The sequence below is a fragment of the Gavia stellata genome, chromosome 9, assembly GCF_030936135.1.
Source record: "Gavia stellata isolate bGavSte3 chromosome 9, bGavSte3.hap2, whole genome shotgun sequence".
Lineage (NCBI taxonomy): Eukaryota > Metazoa > Chordata > Aves > Gaviiformes > Gaviidae > Gavia > Gavia stellata.
Genome location: NC_082602.1, coordinates 5,908,730 through 5,934,149, shown reverse-complemented (window position 1 = coordinate 5,934,149; position 25,420 = coordinate 5,908,730). Strand labels below are relative to the sequence as shown.

The following is a 25,420-nucleotide window of genomic DNA, read 5'->3' as shown; positions in this document are numbered from 1 at the left end:
TACAGAAACAACATTAATTAAATCCCCACCCACCCCAACTGTTTCGTTTTCATGTCCCACAAATTTGTATTGTTTGGCATCAACTGGATGCAGAAATATGAGACTGATGTCACACAGCTTTTTTCATTCTGGAAGCATAACCCATGCCAAATCCTGAGGATGCAGATTTTTAAGGGCGTATTTATTTGTGCTGTTTGCTTTTCCTGTGGTTATAGGAAGTTTATGTTCCTTTCCCTTCCAGGAATGTTCTAGCAAATATGTTCTAAGAAACTTCAGCACAATGATGTAGTCTGAGACTCATTATGGTATCTGGGCAGAAGAACTAGCTGTGGGGTTTTTTATTATTTAATTGGTGTATACAAGCATGAATGGAAATATATGAACAAATGCCTCTCAAAATACAGATATGCCATATCTCAAAGTACTTTCCGAATTTTCAGTTTAGGAAAACCGTAACGTTCTTGTGAACAGTTTGTCAAGAAGCCAACCTCTTTTTTTTGTACAAATGCCCTCCCCGCCCCCCCCAACCCCCAAAACTTCTTTAATTACATGAGAATGTTTCTCGAACCTAAGAAGTAAAATGTAACTACTTAAGGTAGCTAATATTGACAACCATTATCTTCACATTCTCCTGTGCTTCAGCTTCGTCAATGCTGAAAAACTTCAGCTAAACTAAAATCCAACAGTTGAAGATACGTCACATATGTACAAAGCGAACAACCCTGCTAAAGTCAACGTTGCATTTAACATCCTTGATGAGAATACTTCTAGTTTTATTATATAAACATTTAATTCCTGAAGGCCTCGTATCAATTTACAAGTTCTGCACTGGACAAAGGAAGTAGAAAAACATGGTTAAAAAAATGACTATATTTGTTCAAATGAGAAGACTCTTTTTCCTTGAAGTCAATACGTCATGTGTAATGGCGGCAAACCATTCCAGTAGAAAACTCATTTAGCCTTAAAATTTATCACATGTAGTTATACAAACATTCAATTCAGTAAAAAAAAGACAGCGATGACAACACAACACGGCAGGTAATGTTTCACCTCTTCTTTTCCTGACTAGTTATACTGCTTAGCAAACTATTTGTTGATCCTTGGGGAAAAAGCATACTTTACAAATTACAGTTCCTTATTTTCAACTTTTGTAGCCCGCATTTGGAACGACCTAGAATCGGGTATTTTACATGCTGTTTTTCTACAGAAAGGTATCTTCTTGTTATGGAAAACCTACTTAGCAAATTGATCAGAGTTTATAGAAGAATAATAGTGAATGTGAGGCATGGATTTGCAAATGCAATCCCATGCATCCACAATTAAGTAAGTACTTCAAACTTCACCATACCTTCATTTGCCTTTCCTGACCTTTTTGCCTTCTAACCCTTTGTTGCGCAACTGAATTGTTACAACTGCATACTGAACCTTCCCGCCGTTTCAGTCCCCTGATGAGTTTTTCATCGCTCATTGCATTGTGACAAGTTCCAAAGGCCATAGGTATGTCAGTTGTTCACAGCAAGTCCTTTAGGTGCTGTACAAACTATAAGCGGTCCAGTACCCTCCCGGAAAGTTACAGCCGAGTCTACCAGTCAAACAACAGAAAAGGTGAACATAACGTAACCCAGAATTAATGAAGCAGGGAAAGGAGAGATGGCATACCAGTGCAAGTAAGTTCTTCTTAGGTAATTCTTGTATCAGCCAGCTGGTGGGTTTTTTTTGCCATCTGAAGATACGCTGGCTGAGTATTGTGAAGGTGAATCTGTTCAGTTAAACTAGCAATTTTCTTGTACCTGTGCAAGTCCTTCAGAGCATCTGGCTAACGAGAATGAAGCAACTGTACCCAAGAAAGATACTTCAAACAAATGAAAAGAGAATATTTCATTCCACCACAAATACGGACACCATGAGAGCCGTTAGAGGAACACTCAGCAGCGAGGACTGACAACACTTCTGCTCTACTTGCCACCTAATTGCACCAATGGTTCAAGTTGTTTTTACTACATTCTCTTAAGAAATGTGGGGCAGGATGCTTATGAGCTATAAACCACAGCTACGTCTTGAAATAAATGCTTAGAGATAGTGATGCTTAGAATAGTAATGCCTCAGGCTTACACTAAACAGTGTTGAAAAACCAATGATGTGTTAAGTAAGTTACACATACAAAGAGGGCTCCTTTTCTACACACCCAAGCAGCACTATCTGTGCCTCTTTTTTTACCTTCACGTAAAATTCAGACCCTTTTAAATAAAGTACAGGTTTAATTGCCTTGGTGTATGGCATAATGAGCCCTTAGTCCCACTTTACGATGTTTGGCAATTCTATCCACTAAATACTTTTTTAAAAGAATACTTGGGAGAGTATACCAAATCTGCTGAATCACCAGCCAAATGGAAGAAACGGAGAGAAAAAAACCAGGATGAAATTTCTGTGGGGAAAACTGTAAACTCTAAATTTGGACACGAGTAATCAACTACGTAGCAAGAGAGAGAGATATATAACAGGTTTTAAAAAAAGATTCAGGGGTTATTACAGGGGGTCAGGCTGAACAAGAGTCCATGAGGTAGTACTGTTATGAAAATAGCAAATGCCACACCAAGGTACACAAATAGGTGGATATCCAAAACAAAGTTTTCTTTTTGCTTTCTCGGTTTTGGTAAGACTGCAGTTGCAGTTCTGTATGGGTTTCCATGAATAAAGTTTTGACATGATTGGAGACTGTGCAAATAGGATAATTGGACATGTCATTAAACATGACCAATAAGGAAACACTGAAGTGTTTAAACCCTTCTTTGATACAGAAACTTCAAACTTAGGAGTGGGGCAAAGGAGGAAGCATAAGCAACAGGCTGTAGGATACAGGTGGTAACAATCTTCAAATGGGCTTCATGGCTGTAGTGGATAGGGGAGGTAGTACAGACCTTACATTCTAGAAAAGAAGTTTCAGGCGAGGTGCTGAGATCATGAGGAACTGGAACAAAGCAGCCAGGAGGTTGTGGCATCTCAACCATCTGTTATGAATGATGGGACGGGACTTAAATAAGAAGTCCCCTTCTGAGGTCTCTTCCAGTCCAACAATTTTATTATTTTAAATTTAACAAGTTTCCTGTTGTTTGGTGAGTGACTACCAGTTTCAATGCATGTTGCCTTCTAACATTATCGGTGCAGCTGGGCATTTTGTGAATTCTCAATTTTCCTGATTTAGCACCAAATCAGCAGATTCAGAATGCCACTAGCTCAGATTAACTCCCTCATTCCAGATGTTAGAGACACAAAAAGGCTATTAAATCATCTAGGTTGCTTTCCCCAGCCGGTAGACGGCTTCCTACCAGTTTTATATTTACTTTCATTTTTTCTGGCAAGTTTGAAGTATGAGAAAAGACTTCACTTGGGAGGCTATTTCCCTGAGCTATCCATCTCACTGTCTGGAATTTTTTTCAGGCATTTCACTTAGTTCTCTCTCCATATCATTGTACCAACATCCTTTTCATTCTACAAATGTAGTCCATGATTCTCCTCCACCAGGTGCTGAAGCAGCCCTTCCCTAATCTGTGAGACTACTGTGGTACTGGTCCAGTTGTTAAGAATAACCAAATTACTACAGATAATATGGATCTACGTGCAGAAGTTTAAGATTAGCTTAGCTCATGCGCGTACAGCAGATGCTTAAAGACAGATAAAATCTTTCCCACCATGTACCATCTGCTGGTCAACAGCACCACAAAATTTCTCCTTCGCAGAGTTTTCCATCTTCTTCCCTCTTCTATGAGAAAAAATCTAATTTGTTTGCTATAGTGTCCATGTACCTTCTTTTTTAAGTCAGCCTTATCTTACTATTTTTTTCCCCTGCTTCCAGTCTCCGTAATTTTCAAAGCCAAAGTTCATCTCACACACTCCGTTACTGCATTCACTAGAATTCTTTCCCAATGATTTCACTGGGATCACAGCCTACAGTAAACTTACAATGCCTGATTTTGATTCATTGCATGGAATATCTAACGTATCTATCTTCCTTACACTTCACTATTTCCAAGCATAAAGCCTTACTAGCTAACTAAGTTGATAAAACATTCAAGGCTATGAAAACAAAGATGAGACAGAAAGTACTGTATTTATGAGCAATTATATGCTACCTGTTCTATCCAATGAGGAAACTAGCAATAGATAATAAATAATTTGAGAGAGACATCCAGCTAAGTCTAACTAGAAGGAATGTAGTTAGATTGTGTACAATGAAATCAGTTTACAGTATCTCAATGAAGCTGTTGTAGGAGAAAACAAAAGCTTCACCGACATGTTTCTTGGAAGGTACAATCAGAAAAAGAAGCTGGACCGTGTTAATTGTACGACAAGGGGTTTGGAAAATTGTGAAAGCGAGACCTAAGCCTCTCCAGCTAATCATTCTTGCTCCAAGCCATGATAAACAATGTATCTGCAGAGCCAACTCCATCCCGGTCTGCCTAAATTTAACAACAATGATTAGCAGGCATCAGTATCTGGCATTATTTTCTTTTTTCCTTCACACTGGATTTTCACTCGGAAAAGTAACGATTGAAAATATTATCTTCATTCTTACGTTAGCAGAAATTTGTACTCTTACCTCAAATCCAAAAGGCCTTTGCCATCACATTTTCCAGGAATAGAGAGTTTTCCATCTCTGAGCAAAGCTGAGTGGCTCACCCCTACTACTGTACTCACCTCAGCAAACATTTTGTACTTCCCCTGCACCAGAAACAACAATAGGGAGCTCTACGGACTAGTCAGTCTCAAAAAACAAACTCCTGCCTAACATACGTCTAACACCATAAGCTACCGTCAAACATAAGCATTTCATAGCACTGCAAGCATTTCAAGGCGTGAACTTAAGCTTTGCAACTACTGTCATCTCCAAACCACAACCTGAGTGGTCTCCGTCACGTGAAGTTCTTGAGCTTCAGAAACTGACCACTACATTACCAGTCCTGATTTCCAGCTCAGCAAATCCTGACAGCTCCCACTGTAATTCCAGGCGTGTGTGGACACTGCGGAAGGTGGCACTAGCTCCAAACCAGTACAGACCCAGCAATACATCTATCTCTTTGGTCCTTGCTGTTCCAGTCAAAGCTCAGCAATGGATCCAGCCTGGCGATCCCAGCCAGCCCCAGACCAATGTCCATTTGAGCAGCCCCAACTTGTATCACCAGTGAGGGTTCAGGCTTGGCCTGGATGAGGCTGACTGTTGGCAAGGGCTCCTGGTTGATGGCAATCACCTGGAACACTTCTTGACTTTGTGAAGAAGGTCAGAGCACTCATCCAGGTGACTATCATGTTACTTGACGTACGCGTCTACTCTTGCGGAAAGTGCATTTACTATATTGCTAGCAGTTTATTTAGTTTTATAAGGTACATCCATGACCTTATCCACAGAGACAGAAAGATATTCCTGAACAAATTCATTACCTATTATATACACTATAGTAGTTAGTTAATTGTCATTACAGTCCACGGTTCTACTTGTGCCTCCCGCAGTTGGTCCCCAACCAAATACTTTCTTCTACCTTCCCACTGAAGCTCTGCAAAATGCTTCTAATACCAGCATAGTTAAGAAATCTGGATTCCCATCACACATTCTGGTCTCTACTCCATGAGCTGTTTCTTAAGTTTGTTTTTTCTTTTTTTAACCTAGTGATTGTGTGAAGTCCTGGGAGCAGGGATAAGGAAGCAGGATTCACACCTCACTCATTACAAAAGCTCTAGTGACTTACTGAGTGAATCACTTTTTTCTCTATTTTTCTTGGAGAATTAATTTTGCAGTTCTGTAATCAATTCCTGCAGTAGCTGTGCTTCAGAAAAACAAAGTGGGTATGCAATCAGAATTTACAGGTATAAGGCTCCTTGCTAATATGGATTTAACTCTCCAGGCTCAAAGGAAGTGAAACTCTCAGTTCCTGAGTAAATATCTAATCTAATCCCTCTATCACTAGAATATACTACTCTCCTAGCAATATTTTTAAACAAATCTTTTATCACAATTTTGCTTTTTTTATTTTGTTGTAAGGAATGACTGGAATTATACTTACTCACAGATCCCAAATGAAAATAGAAGCCTAAACCCCACAGAAGGAGGGATGTAACCTTATGTTTAAGATTTCTATAGATCGTTTTGTCTGCCCCTCCCAGCTCAATGTGCACGGTTTTACATGAAATGCCTGGTGTTCAAGAACGGAAAATTATGCTTTTTAGAATAAAGGTTGTAAACAAAAACCCCTTTTCTTACACCTGGCTGCATGTGTCTATCAGTTATACCTACACAAACAGGAGGCAGCAGAGTCCCTCGGGAAATTCAGTTAGGGAGAACATAACTGTAGATTGTACAGGTGGATCCCAGAGCTGACCTTTGCCATTTCATTACAGCTGTGGACACAGGAGCAAGAAAGATTCTAGTTTCACTCACTTTCTATCCCAGTCTGAGTTTACAGGTTTGGAAATTAGGAGAAAAAAATTCTTAATGCTAGCAAAACTGCTAGTGAAACTGACTAAAGGCCAAACCCAGACTCAACGTTTACAGATGTAATGGCTTGAAGCAGTTCCACACTTTAACAAAATACATGTCATACAAATAAAAGTGTAGCCAGCTGAGAAAAGGACAGTGTGAAGAAACGCTAAAAGGTATGACGTAAATGACTGTAAACCCTCTGTATTAAATAGTATTTTGTAGCTACAAATACCTTTTGTGAGTAAAGGAATTTAAGACTTCCAAAAATACCTGGATTATATGGACCCAGGAACAGGTCAGTGAAGTTCCAGGCAATGTGAACACAGCACATACATTACTAACTATTCTATAATTCTGGAAAACAAAATGAGTTTAGGACAGAAGTCTCTCTTCCTTTTCTTTATTGCCTTCCTGCACCAGCAATATATCAGGTCTGCGTCTCCCTCAAAGATGATTAAGGGAGAAGAGGTCCAAAAGCATAGACTTTTTTACAGCAAGAGTGGGGTGATATATATGAAACAAATATACTTTGTAAATGAGTATTACATAGGTTGATCTGGTTAAGACTGGTTTTTATTGGATTGGTACCTTTGAGCATGCAGAAGTCAGCCACAGACCCTGTTGGAGTTCTGAGTACTGCCCTTCAAACTCTCTTGCTTGGCAGAGCAGTCGACCTCATTTTGTCTATCAATTCCAAACGGTGTCTGCTGAGAGCCAATAAATCCTATCAATTCATACTCAAACAAGTTGGAAGCATGCAGAATATAACAAAAAGATGAGTAACAGCCAACACGATCTTTCAAGGATAGATATTGTCAGACCAATGTAAAATAAGCTTTTACGGCTTCTGGAAAGATTAGAAACTCTAAATACCATGTATCTTCAGATAGGCTTCTGAAACTGCCTCCTGTTGTATTTTCATAAAGTACCTAAAGAATATGTGGTCTAGACAAAATAATTGCAAGGGAGATGCAAAACTGCTGGAAGAGCATACTCCAAGACAGACTGGTTATCAAAGGGCCGCTGTCACAACTGAGGGAAAAACAGGAGAAGTAACCTGGTTTTACTGGGATCTGCCTTCATTTCTGTGCTGCTCAGTTCTTTCTTTATGACTTGAATGAAGGAAAAAAGAGAATGCTTAATGAACTTAAACTTCATACTGGTGTGGAAGGGAACAGGCTGGGAGGCCAGACTTGGAATTAAGAATTATCTTGAGAAAAGTATGGAAGAAAAAGTAGATGCAATTAAAAAAGGATATGTGCACTCAGGTAGGGAAATCAAATGCACAGACACAAGTGGAGAAGTCAGTCCCTACACAACAGGACAGTAAGAAGCAATTTGGAGTCTCAGCGGATCACAAATCCATCAGGAATCAATACCAGCATGCTGCAGAAGCAAAGGCAATGGGAAAATGGTAAACCAAGAGGAGAAGTAATACTTCTGCTCTTTTCTACGGTAAAGAGGTCTCTGTAGGAGAATTCCTGGAAAGACATAAGCCTTAATTTAGAAAAGAGAAGACCGAGTGCCAACGGAATGGATTAGGTTTGGGTTTGCTTCCTAAAGCTTCAGCTTATTATGGTGCAATAAGCATTAAGGCTCTGTGAAAAATCTTGATGTGGGAATTCCTCTTCAACTGCAGTCACTGGGTTATGTGGCACAAGAGGATTATATGGCAGTTACTTACACAGTCATACGGTTACATGGTCTATCAACAATGACATCATGCGTGTCTTATCTTGAAGGCATCTATCCTGTCAAAGCGGCCACCTTCTGTTCCAGGGAACAGCAGGAAGTGACAAAGAATTTCTGAATAAACCTGCAGAAACTAACCCAATGAATTTTACAGCGCTAGCTTTGAAGAAACCAAAGAAGTGGGGATACATACTAAACACAGAAACAGTTCAAAAGTCCAGACTTTTCCTTTGAGTTAAATTGGCAGAAGGCCAACTATACTTCCCTCTTCTCCCAGACCTTTACTGAATGATAATGCAACTGTGGCTAAAGAAATACTGAAAATTAAGGCCAGTGTAATAATCCACAGGAGTCATTAAATCCTTTACACCAGTGTGGTACTTAAATGGGAACTAGACAGTACTGTTATTTACAGCAATTTTTTTTACATCAATACAAGTTTATATCAGTCCTATGATTTCTTTCTTCTGCTCTGGGGCAGATTCTACTATCTAGATACTTCATTGTTGATCTCACGTTGGTCATTTTCTTACTTAGGTCATCCTCTCCCCAAACCCCTTGTGCTTTCACCAGCTTTACAAAATTAATAAAACTATTATTTAGAAGCCTTTACACTAAGAGGAACCCAGTCATTTATTTCTTTTTGTTGCTCTTTCTTCCTGTATTTTGCCACCCAAGACCAAAACAGAGCAATCAAAAATTTTCTCAGCACTTAGCAGACAATACAGAAGCAGATTTTTCAAAGGCCTTTAGTGACTACCGATTTAAATTCTGATAGCAATGTCCAAAATTCTCTGAATTTCACTAAAATCACGATCATTTGTGTGGTCTCTGAAGAAAATCTGAGTCTTCTGGTAATTTCACAAACATTATGAAGACTCTATGGTCTGTCTGTAGTTCATCTTCGGTGCCAGGCCTACGCAACAGCGATTCTCATTTGTGTGCTGCCACTCCCCCTCAGGCACTGCGCCACAGAACAGCATGGCACTGCCTCCCCCTTCACCCCCAGCTGCTTGCAAGTGGCACAGTCCCTGGCTATCAGTCTGCAAAAGTCCTTAAGTCCACCCTTGACAGTGTCTGTTCCTGACCTCTTCACACTTTTCCCAAAGCAGGGCGTTTCTGACCCTGTAAAATACAATGTGACTGCATAACAACAATCAAAAGGCCCTTCATTTGCATTACTGTTTGGACAAACTACTTGATAATATTAAAACAAACACAGAAGACACCTTTTCTTAATGATCGACTGTGTTTTCTTCCCCTCTCTGCTTTGATTAATGGAGTAGGAATACAGCTATTTAAACAGGAAAAGAACAAAACACTCTTGTTTCTAAGCTCACATACCCTATTTGGTCAGCTGTATAAACTTTGTTAGAAAAATCCAGGCACTAAAAACTCGGCTGCAGGGTCAAAGGCGAACATGACAGTACTGCAAAGCAACTGTCACTGGAAGTGCTATTTCTGGTGTCCAGTTTTAAGAAGCATATGGCATAACAGCGAGGAATTCTTGCTTCAGAATGTAGTCCTATACAGCAGAGTGCTGCTCCATCATCCTAATCATGACACTTTTGAAACTGAGAAATCATGAAATAGTTAGTAGGGGAAAAAACGCTGATATTACTCGAGTAGTTAGTGAACATTATGTCACTTGTCAAAGATGCTTCATAATTTGGAACTACATCTTAAAATAGTATGGAAGGGGAGCGGGGAGAGAAGGGGAAGGAAGGGGAAGGGACGGGAGGGGAGGGGAGGGGAGGCGAAGGTATGTCAGGTGAGGAGCTGTACATGCAGCCTGGGAGGTAGAAGAGCAGCTGAAACCCTGACTACAGGTTCTTAAATTAGAAGTCTGGCAAAACTGATCACAGCAAGAACAGAATGTGGAAAGCAAAGCATCAAAGGGATGCATGTCTGGCTCTGATGTCTATGTACATGCATTGAATATTTTTATGTGCAACAGCCAAGCACAGAAGTGTCTGCACGTTTACATACACTTAGAGAGATTAAAATCTAAGAACTGTGAGATCTTCCCATACTTACGCTTCTGTACACAGACAGACACGCTTTCCCTTCACCTATAAATCTGAAAGTTCAAATCTTCTCAAAGTCATTTGGTCTTCTCTTGCCAACCCTGATGGAACATGTTAATGAAAATGTCCAATTTCTAGCCAGTTGAGACCAGCTGCAGGAGGTGTATATATTAAAAACAAACAAACAAAGCACCATATAATTTAATATGTATTTTTATAGATATATATAAAAGCTGTAACAATATAAAATTGTCATTGTGATCTGAAGATGAAAAGCACTTCATAGTGCTTCACAAAGCTAGTTGTTGTTACTAAATTATTTTATCAGTGGATTTTACACTGGACTCAAAAAAGAAAAAAGAAATGAATGCCAAAAGCCTGTAGTGATAAAAAGTGGAAAGACAGGAAGCTGCCCTCCTGCAGCAGGTCTCAACTGGGTATAAACTGGACACTTTGATGATGCATTTCTTCAAAGATGGCAAGAGAAGTCCAAATGTCCAAGGGTGTCTGTCTGTATGCACAAGTGTAAGTATGGAAAGAGCTTGCAATTCTTAGATTTTCAGCTCTGTAAGAGGATGTAAACATAGCAACACCTGTGTTTGGTAGTAGTTTATTAAAAATAGAGATGAGGTTGTAACAAAAGCAGTAGTTTGTACAATACAGTACAACTGTATAAATTTGATTATGCCATTACTGAGCAGATGCCATCCATGAAGCTCAATGATTTGTGTTTGTTTTGTTTAGTTACAAAGGAAATGATTTACAGGTGTAGAAACTGGTTCCCCCAGTTAGCTATTTCATAGCCACCTTTTCCTGTGCCACCAGGAATCTCTCCCCAAATCTCCCTCTGGTCTCTTTACCACATCCATAAACAAACATTATTGATACAACGTAAGAGAATACCACAACATCACAAAGAGGGAGTTCTGGTATCTAAACCAGGCATCAATTATTTGTTTCTCACCTCTTTTTCCTCTCATTATCTCTTGGATGTTTCTCCATCTCCTTCTGCTTCCAAATCCAGCTTTTCAGACAACACTTTGATTTTTTAGTTGCTAAGAAGGTCAGCAGATCTTACCAGTCATGGGCTTTAATATGGATGTCTATAATTTTTAATCGCTATGTTACCCATCTACGGTTACTGTTTCATTGATTACAGGAAAAGTCTCCGCTATTTGCCTCATCAGTCTCCCTTCTCCTATTTTCCCTGTCATGAACAGAAATTATCCAGAGACTTTAACATCTCTAATACAAGAAACCATCCAATAGCCTCACAGACTACGCTTCAGTAATTTTTAAAATCCAAGCCTTTCCATAAGTATTTGGTTATGAACAAATAACATTAAAACTGTATGCATACATGTTAATAAATGCACAGCTTCCTTGCAGTCTGACCTGGATTATGCAATGAAGTGGACAATGTGAAAGGAGATGTCAGATCTTGCCCTTTACAAACAGGCCAGACACATTGTCTGTGATAATTCTGTAGGCACTGACAGCCTGTCTGCAGAGGTACTTAGGGTTGTCTCCTGTGAAAGCTGAAAAAGCAAACACAGAGGTGTTTGGCTATGTGGGGTATGTTTCAAATGCGACAGCACTGCAGCTCCATATCTGCACTTTCTCAAAGCACAGAGGTGAATTACAGCCGAGTCAGAAAGTCAGCATCTTCTCTAAGGACTCCCACTGCAGAATGGCCCATCTGCTTCCCACTCTTGTGGACCATGTGTGGAATTTTCAACAGAAGTTATAACATGGTCTAGAAAAAACAAGTCTTAACAGCCTGGAAGCAGAAAAAAGCCATCGGAGGGTTACTAATGAAATAAAATATGAATGTAAGCAGTACAACGCAAACTTATAGTAATGCCACTTAAATAAGTCAACATTGTCTTATAAAATCCTCTTGCTATGCTGCAACCTTTAAATAATGAAAGAAACATTTCCTTTGTTCTTCAAAATGTATCTTTTCAGTTCTGCAATGAAAGAAAGCGAATGAATTGTTCTGAAAATCATTTGTTGCATCTGTTTTCTATTATTTTTTTTTCTTTAAAAGAACCCAGCCACATATATACCCAGACTATTCCCTTACTGCTTCAGCAGTAAGCAGCTTACTTGCTTGCAGCAAGGCCTGTTAAAGCAATTAAAACTCAGTGAATCCCAAAAGGTAGAGATTAAAACTCCAAACGGCAAATTTGAATTTGGTGCCTTGTGACCACTATGCTATGATTTTTTTGAGGCTATTTATTTCTTGTTTAATTGTATCGTTAAAAAAAATAACTTAATGGCAGACCTTACCTTTTGAAATTTTACAGCAGTGCACAGCCACTCATGAACAGAGTGTTAAAACTGAGTTACTGGGAACTTGGCACAGGGTAATGCTCTTGTGGGAAATCATCTCTTTAAACCAGGACAGCTGATCTCTCGCCGGACTCTCTATTGCAAGTGGCCTCACAACAGCATCTTCAGCTGGATTGCGAGAGACTTCCCAACCCATTCTTCTGCCGAGTTTTTATCATTCAGCTGGCCTGTGGTCCTACACAACCACTCCAGCCTGTGCATAATCAATCCATTGCTAATCATTAACCTAACTACAAGCATCCTCACGACTTCAGTGAGGTACAAAAGACTGTCCTAAGTCACCGTTTCTGCATCTCCAGGAACGGTTTCTACTGGCTATTTACAAGTTACTTCTGTGTAGAGTTTCATCAGTTTTGCAGCAGGAACTGCCTGGGGAGTCTGGATGGGCCAGATTCTCCACCTTGTCTGTTTATCAACATGGCAGGAGCTGCCTGGGGAAACGTTAAGGACACTCTAGAACTCCCATCTGGAGAGCTCCTAGACCACTTCATGTTGAAGGTGGCTACAAGTTCAGTCAATCACCTTGTCTGCCCTCAGGCCACAGTTCCAAGTCCATCTGTTGTCTCATGGATGCAAATAACTACACAGGGAGTGCCTGGACCACACACACAATTAAATGAATTTACTAGCACATTCTGTAAAACATCAAATTGTCACATGTTTTTCTAACTTTTGAAGTATCTTCCATGTTTTCAGAACAAAGCAGGGATGGAGCGCATGGTAGCATCTGACCCCACATGTTTTAACACTTAGTAAAACAAATGGCATATACAAACGAGCAGAAAGTACTTCCCCCTTTGGCCTCAAGCAGGTATGAACATTTCTGGATGTAGAAAATAAGCTAATACAGAATAAAACAATGCAATTTAAAAACACAAACTACTTGAAGAAACCCATTAGGAACTCTGGCAGATGCATAACTAAACACTTAGATTCAGAAGGGTCAAGCTGAAGGTTGAAGGTGCCAACTACCCTCTGGACACGGAGTTATGGAGAAGCTTTGAATTACATCATCACAAACCCAGAGTACAATATATGGTACAATTTACCTATTCCTGGGGAAAAAAATGGATGGTAGCAAAAGAAGATGTAGACACTGTAAAGAACCATCTTCTAATGGATTTTTAGATTTTCAAACATGAAAGCAAACAAAAGAGATAGTAAATTCATTATCCAAAAATAAACATTGAAAAACCCAAACTTGGAGTTCAGAGAGCTCTTTTTTATGAATTAAAGTAAGACAAAAAGAATGTCATGAACTACAGTCACAGAATGAGAGCTCTGATTCAGTAATATGGGCTAATAGTGCCAGCTATATTACATACCCAAATAGCTGTAATTATGCATTTTTATGTATTATATGACCAATCTGTCATTCTTGAGCTTACACTTTTGATCTGTTTTTTTTCCCTAATCCAATTGACCGCAATCCCACTAATCAGATGATAGTAGAAATTGCCAAGGAAGGTGGATTAATGATTTCGGTTTGCTCTCACGTATGTCATAGTTCACATCATTGAACAGCACATATATTTTGTGGCGAGACAATTGGATACCTTTTGGAGTAACTGCCTCTATGTGGAGACTACCTTGCAAGTAAAGACACTGCACCTAGATTTCAATACCAGCCAAACAAACTGGGAAGTCTGGGAAACCTGTCTCTCGCACACACACAGAGACTGACCTGCTTTGTTAACAATTTTCTAGTGTTCATTACACCTCCCAGATTAACACAGCACATAGTAGGTACATGACATGTGGGATCCTTCTCCACTATCCACCACCTGACTTCCTTGGAAGTATCTATGGCCAATGGATCCAAAGTAGGTATTTTATGCAGCTGGTCAAGACAAATCATGGTAGTCCCACTCTCCCATAAACTCCAGCTATGAAACAGGGGTTAGGACAAGCAATGAGGGCTGGAGAATGTTCTCCATGCAATTCTCTGCATTCTAGCAGGCAAAGCACTACTAACCTGCCACCAGCACACCTGGCAACTCCCTTCAGCGCTTCCCAAGACCTGCTAATTGTCTGGGTGTTTTATTGACTGCATCTATTGCTGCATGCAGCCATCCTGTCACAACCGCTGCCTATGCACAACAGATATGCCTTGAATACACCATAGGCATTACGGTCTACTGCCATTTATAGTCTACTGCCATTTACACAAAGAATTCCACTTTGGGGCTTTCAGGTATTTAGAAAACATGACTCCTCAATGGATGATGGAGATAACTAAGCACCTTTACAAATTTATGTTTCCGTCCTTAGAAGGTCATGAGACTCAGAAGATAACATGTTTCCTCCTGAGGGTATGTCAGAGACTACCTGAAGATAGAAAAGAAAGCCAGAACCTAGCTGTGCAGTCCGTGCAGGTGCGAACACAGCTGCTGAGAGATCTTTTAACACAATTAAGCTAAGAGCTCTATCAACAACATACATTTTTAATTCTGAACCCTTCTTATCTCAAATTTTCTCATTCCTCTTGACTGTATCTTCAATCATTGTAATTAAAAAAACCTCATCCAGATCTCAAAAATCACAAGACTGGCCAAAAAGTATGCCACTCAGATTATTTTGAGCTTGTTTTATTTCTAAAGCTCAAGGCTGCACACTGGTCATGTCTTCAAGCTTTTAATCTCTAATCGTGAAAGCCCAACCCATTTTACCTTTAAATGAAGGTTAAGGCTCTGTCCAACCCAAAACAAGGGCTTCCTTAGCATGGACAGCTATGATGAGTGTCCACTCTTTACCAGGCCATCCTCTCCAGCGTCTGTCCCTACCCTGCCAGGCAGTAGCAACAGGAGACCTTGATGCACTGCAGCTCAGTGCCGCGGCTGTAGTCACTGTCAACACCTCTGCAAGAACAGAGGGGAGAGATGATGGCTGGAAGAACAAAAAATATCTTCACATGTGCAGCAGAGCCCTGAGAGGCTCATCTACCCACAGGTCTTCAGAAGCAGATACTTACTTTAGGGAAAACGAAAAAGAAACTCGTATTGCTAGATGCAGAAGAAAATTGGGAGAAACAGCAAAACTGATTAACAGTAGTAATACCATGGGCTAAAAAGGAGGCCATGCTACAGTCAAGTCTGTCTTATGGCATTATTTTACTCTACGCAGTTACCCTCTGCAAATCTCTTTTTCACCTCCCCTCTTAACATTTTTCAAATTCTTTAAGCTGATTGACAGCACAATCATTTTACCTCATTCTTGCCAATACTTCCTACTGCAATATTCTTTACTGAAGGGTTTATCATGCCACTGAAATGTTGATTCCAAAACGAATCTTTCAGAATGTCTTTACTACATGTAACATCATCTTGCTAATCACCAGTCATGCCATTTACATGTGCTACCCTACTTCTGGTGTTAACATGTGCTATTAATAAGCATATTTTTCAACACTTCTGCCCACAAGCTATCATTAATAGCTTTTAAAGCTACTTGAAAGAATAAGACCTCTCACTGGTACAATTATAACTACCCAGTATGTCACAACAAAGGAATCAGACTTCTGAAAAATCCCCAGAAAAATACAAATTAATACCAAAGTTTGATTTAAAAACTCACCCGGGCTATTGGTAACCTGCTAACATTTTTGCTTAAAAAGATGTGTTTGAGTAATGGTATATAAAAATACTGCAAAATTGTCTTTCAGAGTGCTCATCTAGTGTTTTGCAAAGAAAAATTCACAATTATCGAAGACTTTTGCAAATATGATAAATGGATTTTAAGTTGAGTGAAGCTTAGGACACAGAACATGGGAATGAAAGAAATGTTTGGATTTAGGGAGTCAGTTTTCTGGTAGTTAAACTACTACACCTTACAACTGTATTCATCAATTTTTCAAGTTTCATCTTCAGAAAACAATGGCAATTTTTGCCTGATTGTGACATCTGACATTTAGAAAAGGGAGTCATGAAGTTGTACCCTCTACCTCCCATGCATTATAAATTCAACAGTAATTAGAATTAAAGATGCTCTTGAGCCTACAGAGGTATCAAAATCAGGATTATCAGAACCAAAATGCTGCAACAAACCTGTAATGATAAGCTGTAGGTCGGTAATGGAAGACAATAAAATTCACCTTTCAAAATTACTTCATTCAATTACTAGAATCATATTTTAGAATTTATCATAAAACTGTCCTCACAGATCTGGGTTTTTTTAAAAAAGCAGCACTTTCAGTGTTGCAAAATGAAACAAATGGCAAGATATAGAATGTAATTAAAACATTTTGTAGTAAAAAATAGGAACGTGCTCCCCAAAATTTACATTTTATGTTATGTATGCACCTAGCACATCTGCTATGCCATTGTGACAGATGTTTATTAATATGGATATCTAATCATATTGCTAGATTGCTAATGGCTCAGTAATCCATCTTCTAAATACCGCACAAGCTTCTGATTATATTTTGAACCAATTACCAAAATATTTACAAAAAATTACTTCTTTACCTCTATGGCCTCTGAAAAGCAACATTAACTTGCAGGTTTGGTTCAACAACAATGTACAAGTCTATCATAGCAATACCTACAACATATTTTGTTTATAATATGTACATTTTATGAAAGACTTAAAGACATTTCCTTTAATATGATAACTAGTATGAAAATCAGCTAAAATTAATAGAAAAGTGTTTTGATATGAGAGATCTCTTGAAAGAGTATGTTCTACGGTAAGGCTGGTGACCATGAAACAGGTGACTCGGCTGGACACTACTCCTTTCAGTTATCTTCAGGAATGCATAGATCTTAAATACTACTTCCTCATGCATTAGCCCACCCTAAAATCTTTATGCCTTGCAACCTGCAACCTGTTTTTTCCTCTCAGCTTGGTTCTTATGTTGATAGAAAAGGAATAAACTTCCCCATCAAAAACAGGGTACTGATTTTCAAATCTCTTTTTCTTGTTCAACTACAAAATCTCTGAGTAGAAAATCTCACGTCTTCCTGCCAGAATACTACGTTTCATGCACTTATTTGAAATGCTGGCATTTAGTTAGATAGTTAATTTGTTAGACAATTAGACAATTCAGTTAATTATTTAAATACTTGGTTACAGCTGAACATCAGTGTTTTAAGATGCCTCAAACTGTGGAAATAATAATGGTTTATTAAATTAAAGATCATAGTATCCTTTTCTAATATCCCAGCCATTAACTACTGATGTCCACTACACATTTCTACTCACCTTTACTGTGGACATATTCCCTTACCAACTTGTCTCTTAATTTCTAAGACCTTATGAAGGTACAGATAAAGCTTACTTTATTACAAGTAAGTTCACAGAAGATGAACAAGCTGGACTTGCTGGGTTTGAATTTTCTAATTCCCTTGATTTTTCTGATACTACTTTAACCCCAGTTATTTTCCACCAGACACTGTCTAGCTCGCTGACAAGTTGCTGTTTCATGTGGCACTGCCACAGAATCAGACTAAAAGGCAACAGAAGCTCTTGAAAGTGTTGCCTTGGACACCAGATATCATCAGGATCCTTCAGATACAACTCTTCAGAGCTAAAACACCACCTAGTGTCATCCTATTTGTTGCATTTCAAGGGTTGGGGGTTTGGGGTTTGTTTGTGTTTCGGATTTTTTTTTTGACTAAAAACAGTAAATATGTTTTTTACTTTTACTTCCTCCATATTACAATTGCCTAATGGGCATGACCAGAAGAAGCAACTTCCATCCTAAGTAGTCTTCATGATTGCACTAGTTACTTGACTCTTACTGAAAAAGTACCTGGCTGTAAAATGCTATGCAAAGAGGAAACTAATTTCAGACTTTTACAATCAAAAGATATGCTTTGCATAATGAAAAAGAACAGTTTTAGAGACAGACTGTATTGTATTTTCTTCGCACTTTATCAATTTAATACTTGCCTTGTTCATGCTTTGAAAAAAAAGTAAGCAAACAAATTCTCATTTATACTGTTAACGACTCACAGAGTTATGAACAGCTCTACAGCATCAAAGAAAAAGGGACATGACGTTCCCATCCTCCCAAATCTCCCACATTTTTCATGGTGGGCTCTGTTCATTATTCTTAACTACTTATGTAAACACAGTGTAACATAGAGAGTGTGCAAATGAAATCTTTCTGTTGTCAGCCTCAAGCATTCAAATATCATCAGTCAGGCTCAAAAATATCACAGAACTGGAATAAATACCATGAGACTTGAAATAATAAATCTGAGGTTCTTTGTATTTACTTTCTGTTTTCCAAGCCTTCAGAGGTCACATTTGCTCAACAGCCATGAAACTTACTTAAAAAATGCTGGAGGTAAGTTTCACCTACAATAACATATCTCAAGTGCCAAGACATGAAATAATATACATAGAACGATTTCTAATAATGTTGTGAGTAGTCAACACTGACTATATGAGAAAAGAGCAGTTAAAACATGGAAGCTCTTAATTCCTGTTCTGCTCATCAAAAATCAGTAAGAAAGCTCTCTCGCAGCCAGGTGGTGGTGAGAGGATAGTTGTAGTATGAGAGGAGGACGCGGTGACTGGCTAGAATCCATCACTGATGCCAAAAAAAAAAAAAAAAGAAAAAAAGAAAAGAGCAAAGATGTGGGAAAAATTACTAACATGGGTGCTGTTTGCTAGAACGTATACCCTCTGGTAGACAGTTATGTCTGTTTATAGTGTTGTACAAAGCTGCTTAGCTGAATTCCCCCTCCCCATCTTAAGAATAAGGAATTTGCTACTGACTGGCAATAGAGAGCATTCATCAATCCTGTTGCAGAATGCTGGGGGTGAGGCAGGGATTTCCTTCCCCGCAGTGATGCAAGAACTCACCTGCTGAAATGCTTGGCTGCAGAGACTGCAAACTAGAGCCAGAATTTGGGTCTTACATAGCTCATTCCTTACTGTTTTGAACTGCTGGTGCAACCTCAGCAAGACAGGCCATTCCTGGTTATATTAATTATGTACTTCAAAGGTTTTCTTAACAACCAAGAAGGCTAGAAACTTTTAATGGACACAGAGCTTCTGCGGAAAATTATTTTCAACACAATTAACACAATTCAATAGGGCAAGTTACTTGCCATCAGCAAATGTCACTGCTACTTTGCTATGTCGTGATGAAAGCACTGGAAATGATGTTTGGCACGGGCTCTTTGGTGAATGAGACTTTTAAATTATATCACAGTAGTTGACATTTCCTAGGACTGAAAGGGGGAAGTATCCTCTGAGAGTATTTCAGTTGAATACAACATGCCCAAAAAGTAACATGATAGGCGTGAATAAAAATGCTGCTTCATCTATTTTTTCATCAGAATTAAACTATATTCTAAGGCCTAAAACTATAGCTGCAGCTTGTTTCCTCAGCCTACAGGACTTAAATTTGAAGAGAACTTCTGGAATGTTACTGCCTTGGCAGGCAATGCAGTACAGACAGCTGCTTGTTCACCGAAATCCTGACAAAATCCTGACAGTTTCTGCTCTGAGGCTTGTGCTCTGTCCCAGGCCATGAGAAGTTATCTTTCTATATTAATAGCCCTGTTTTACTGATGGAAAAAGCTGCTTTTATCACAGTTAAGCAACCCATTAAATAGCCATGTTTATTTATATATTTATCTTTACATTTGTAACGGTCCTCTCACTGCATGAGCAGAATTATGGGGCTGTATAGCTTTTTAGCATGGCTTGTCTTAGGATTGGTTGGAAAGGCAACTCTTCCAAATTTTGCTGAAGTACTAGTAATATTCACTCAGTCAAACACTGCACAGCCTGACTCTGAAAAGGAAACACAGATGTAGGCTCCACATTGCAGCAAAGATGTGAAGAAGAATGGCAGACTGTGATTGAGAAACTTGGTGGGGACTTCCCCCTACAGTATTTCCATAATAACTCTTCCTTCCACTCACTTTCTGTTTGCTTTGCCTATTGTCAGAAGCCAAGGTGAGACCTTATCTGAGGGGTTCTCACTTGGGAACGTGGGAGAGCAAGGAGGTGATGTGCACTCCCAATCCCAACAGCTGGCTGTTCTTCAAACACCAGCCAGACGTCACATGAGGTCCACTGAGAGAGCTTTATGATTATTGGGGGGCCTCAGGGCCTGCCACACTGTAGACAAGAACTGCTCTTGGAAAGAATTTGGTGGACTACTCTGAAAGTGTCCTTTGAGGAAAAAACCCAATCAAATCCCACAGTCAGTTAAAAAAAGCTATAAGAAAAGAAAGAAAGATTCTCCAAGTAACTCATTGGCTGTCTTATTAATCTAGATGGAACTACAAGTCCCAAAAGCGTAATTACGGCTTGTGTAAAGGAAGGCTGCAAAAAACCCACATGTGAAAAACAGAACACTATTGACACAGATAAGCTGCAATGATTAATCTGGATATGACCTACACATTTATAGCTGCTGAATATTTAGAAATGCAAACACATTTCAGGCATAAAAGGAAAATTAGAGGCAATACTGAGTGCACACTTGCAATACCCCTTCCAACAGCAGTAACTTCTTTGGCAGCAACTTTTTCCTGCCATATCCTGTGTTACCCACACCGTGCCAGCAAACCCTTGGTGTAACATACCACCAAGCTCTCACAGTTGCTAGTAACAAATGTCCAGCATCTGGTGCCTGCAGCTCATGCCTTCCTGTATAAGCACTGAGAGCTCTTTTAAGGAAATCACTTTTAGAATATTCATGTTATCCTCATCTGCTAGCTCTGACTGGCCCACTTGAAAAGCAATATAGACAGAGACCAGACAGCATTAATGAAGACATTCAAGAGAGAGAAATGGAATCATGTATATTCCAGTATAGAAACCTTGAAGTGCTAAATTAACTGGGAACTATTATATGTTTATAAATATTTAGCCAAAAAAATTATATTTAAGAGCAGAGCATTACAGTATGTCTAGCAATTACCACAGGCCCATACATACAGAAGAGGCTTCTCAGCCATTACTCACTGAAGAATATGCTGCTCTGCATAGATGATTCAGGCAACAGGAAAAAGATGTTTAAACCAATGCACAAAACTCTGAAAACAAACCACTGCCTAACACTAAATATAGATCAAAGGTGATAGTGTAAATGGCCAAGCATTTTCTTAATTTTAGTCCTAGCTTATACAGGGAAAGAGAGACACCACCTCAGGATAGCAAGAGAACTAGTGAACAAGTCATCCAGGTGGAAATAGGAAGCTGACCTGAACAGTGAAAAGCAGGAACTACATTCCTCTGCTTCCTCTTTCTCTGACACAACACTAATCAGAAGCACACTACCTCCAGAATACCATGCATTCCCGGGGGTAGGTATGTGGGACCAAGTGTGCTCACAACCCCCTTCCCCTGCTCCTTTACAGCTCTGGTTGTATTTTATTTATTATGCTTCTCAGTATGTTGATGACATGTGGCCTTTCCATAAATCTAAAGACAACCTCAATGACAATGTCAGCTACTTCTTTTAGGGGAATAATAGAGGTGCATATGTACGGATGATCTCAATGTTCTGTGAAACAAGTATGACTACAGCAGATATCTTTAAACAATAGCTTGTCAAGTTCACCGTGAAAAGAAGATACCCTGCTGAACTCTGAGACTCCTTTCCATTAACTCTCACCCATCCAGGGTATACTGAACAATGCCACTCCTTCCCTCTGCCATCACAGAGCACACGAAACTAACTAGTGGAACTGTTTGATCCACTACTTGCTGATAAGGATAGCTCTCAGATGACCTTAACAGTTCAGGACTGAGACAGGTATGGGAAACTATTGTGAAAAAAATCTTATGTTTGCAATCTGTGATACAGACCCCTCTACACTTCTGCCTTTTGCCATCTTCTACCAGCTCAGGTAACAGCCATGATGCAATCTTTCAATAAAGAAATCATGATATTACTGCTGTTGGGTGTATGCTGCATAAAGACTTCATTTGCATGACGTGGATGTTCCCAAATATCCATATCACGTTTACTCACATTAAGGTCACACACCCTCCATATCCCCAGACACTGACTTCCAAGTGGTCACCTGGTTGTGGTCATTCTACACATCAGCCTTGAAGCAGCAGTAACTCCCCTGACCACGTGGTCTGTGGCAGACAGAAGGGCACCTACTCTGCTCATACTTCAACCTGACTGATGAAAAGAAGACCCGGTGCAGGGAGGCAGCACCATGCTCTGAGCAGGTATTTGTGTGAACATGCCTCACTGCAATAATGGTGACTGGTGGCCATCCGGCTTACAGAAAATCTAGCGCTACAAGCCAGTCCATCCAAACACAAGCTTTGTCTATCATTTCTCATTTGATGTTCTTTCCAACAAACCAGAGGTACGTCCCCACACAGAAGACAGGCCATGACTAGGGAAATGCCGCCTTTATACTAAGAAAGCTGAAATCTGCTCTCAGCTGGTGTCAGGGCAGCCAGGAGTTTGGGCCAGTGGCTTGGTATGGGCATACCTCTTTCTGCCCTACAGTATTATGCCTCAAAGGTGTCAAGAACATAGTAGGATGGAGAGGCAAAACTATTTGCTAACCTTCGTGAACAGTAGGACCACATCAGGTCTGAGGCATACTAAGAGAAGCTGAATGCCACTACCAGTGCCATTTTAAGGAGGAAGTGTTTTAATCCCCAAGGGTACCAAAACAGCAGCTGCCAAAGGCACTACATAAAAAGTGTGTCTTAAAAAATGCTGTATAGTGTTGAAGAAGAAAGTGTGAAAACCATTGGCAGGCTGTGTGAACCCTGAAAGATCCTGGTTTAATCAAAAAAGGTTGCAACAGACTCCAGTCATATTTTTAGCACAAAACACAGCAGTTCAGCACTGTTTCTGTTGTTCACCATGCTCCCAAGGTGAGTATTTGTGAACAGTCTTTCTCAGAAGTATGCAGATTCAAAACAGAAAACTAAACTAAAAGGATACTAAATAAAATGAATCCTATAGAAAATACAGTATGACTGCTTGTAGCCCTGCAGCTTCTGGGAACAATTATATTTTATTAGATGGCAACTCCATCCTAGCTTGACTCTTGGCCATAAAGAAACCAAAGGTTCAGCTGAAATTATTTCCTGTGGATTGATCACTCAGACAGAAGAAAATCAGACATCTGGTAGGGTGAACAGGGAGAGGAGAAACAATACAAGTGAATTGATTTTATGAAGATGAAGGCCTTATCTCTCTGAAACAACCACGGCTTCATCTGCACAGAGGAAGGTGACTATTGCAAATGCTACAGTGCTGTCAAACAACTGGTATGTAACCCAGTTTAGGGAAGAGGGGAAAATAATAGTAAAATAATCCTTTAGGAAAGACTGAAGTCATATACTGAAAAGAAAATTCTAACTACACTTTATCTCCCCACATTATAATGTACTTCCAATATACCAAAGGACCAAAGCCAGGCACACAATTTGGAGAGCCTCTAGCTGATGAGGATATGGCTGGGTATCCCCACAAAACCTTTTTAGGGTGTGCTGTGCCTTCACCTTATCTACATGTTAAAGGATATGGGATATGTCCAGAACACAAAGGGCCAAAGTCTAGTTTTTCTCCAATGCTTATGACTTACTGTACATGTGAATGTAAAAGAAGATAATCTGCTTAAAGTAACTGATTCTTATAAAAATATTACAAAATCTCTTCGCTTTTGAAAACATGACTTACGGCCTCAAAATTTTTTCATGTTTCACATTCCAATAGAGAAGCCTTGAAATACAAAGTTGATAGCATTGCTTCTAAGGGTAAATAATAAGGAAGAAGACGGCAGAGAAGTCCCTGACTACAAGCCTTCCTTCTAGCCCTTTCTCCAGACTGCCCACTTGCCTCCTCACTAAGATCAGAGCAGCAGCCCAGAAAATTACACCCCTTTACTAGATTCATCTCATCCTGGTAATCACGAGCAAACCTCTGAAGAGTATCTGCAAATTGTGGTGACCAGCACTGCAAAGCCTACACAGCATCAAAAGCACTTTCGCTTTATAAAATAACGTTCCACTGATCTGTTTCCTTTCTATTTCACTGTCTGCAATTACTATTTGCCTTCTTTCTTTTAACAGTTACTACTCATTTTTATGTACCCACATTGGGTACTATCTGTATTATCAAGTTCACAAACTCTGCCTTGATAATTGAACTCGTCTTCTATTTCACAAACACCAGCCAGGTCAACAGTGCAGTAACTGCCATAAATCCGTTTTTTTCACCTTTGGACAATAAATAGTCAAGAGAAATGTGGCTGTACATCATACTCTGAATGTGACTGATCTCTTGTAAAAGTAAGCAACACTTTGAGTTGAATCAGCATTAAATTCACAGAAAAAAAAAGTAACTAATATTTTATGTCAAATTTCTGGTCATAATTAATTCACTGATGTGCCTACACTTCCAATGAAGGGGCTGCTAACTGCAAAAGCTTCCAGTCTTTATTTCTTGGAAACCCTCCAAAGGTTTAAGCTTCTAATTTCTGCTAATTAATTCAGGAGCAACCTGAACATATGGTGTTATAGCAAAAAATATATAGCACATACAAAATATTGCAAAGAAATTCCATAAAAATAGGCCTACATTTTAAAGGCAAAAAAAGCTGGGGGAGGTGCTTTGCCTTTTTAATGACTACTTCTTTACTTCTCTAGGAGACATTGCTGGGCATTCTTACTCAACAACAACTTGAGCAAAATAAACAGAAAAACAAGTCTTGCATCAAGCCATTGAAGTTCAAAAGGCAGGCTCAATGACGTGCCAATTGGAGAATGCTACAAAAACTGCCACTTCCTTGAACATTACTGTAAGAAAAGCAGAGTGTAGTATGCCACTGATCATGACCTCATATCCAGCTTGGACATTGTCTTGCTGGCTTCCCCTTCTGGGTGGGCCTGAGCCATCAGAATGGACCAAGAAAAGGGAAAGAGG

At 39.4% G+C, this 25,420-nt stretch overlaps 1 protein-coding gene across 2 annotated transcripts in view; it reads right to left on the bottom strand.

Annotated features, from left to right (window-relative positions):
• Window positions 1–25,420, bottom strand: part of CTNNA3 (catenin alpha 3) — a 540,343-nt gene that overhangs the window by 21,667 nt on the left and 493,256 nt on the right. The window contains exon 16 of one of the 2 annotated variants that reach the window (XM_059820901.1): window positions 7,114–7,176. The exons of the other annotated variant lie outside the window; for it this stretch is intronic. Coding sequence (XP_059676884.1) covers window positions 7,116–7,176 — 61 coding nt within the window. The 3' untranslated portion in view covers window positions 7,114–7,115. Of the gene's footprint in view, window positions 1–7,113; window positions 7,177–25,420 lie in introns of those variants that run through there. 2 annotated transcript variants of the gene reach the window in all.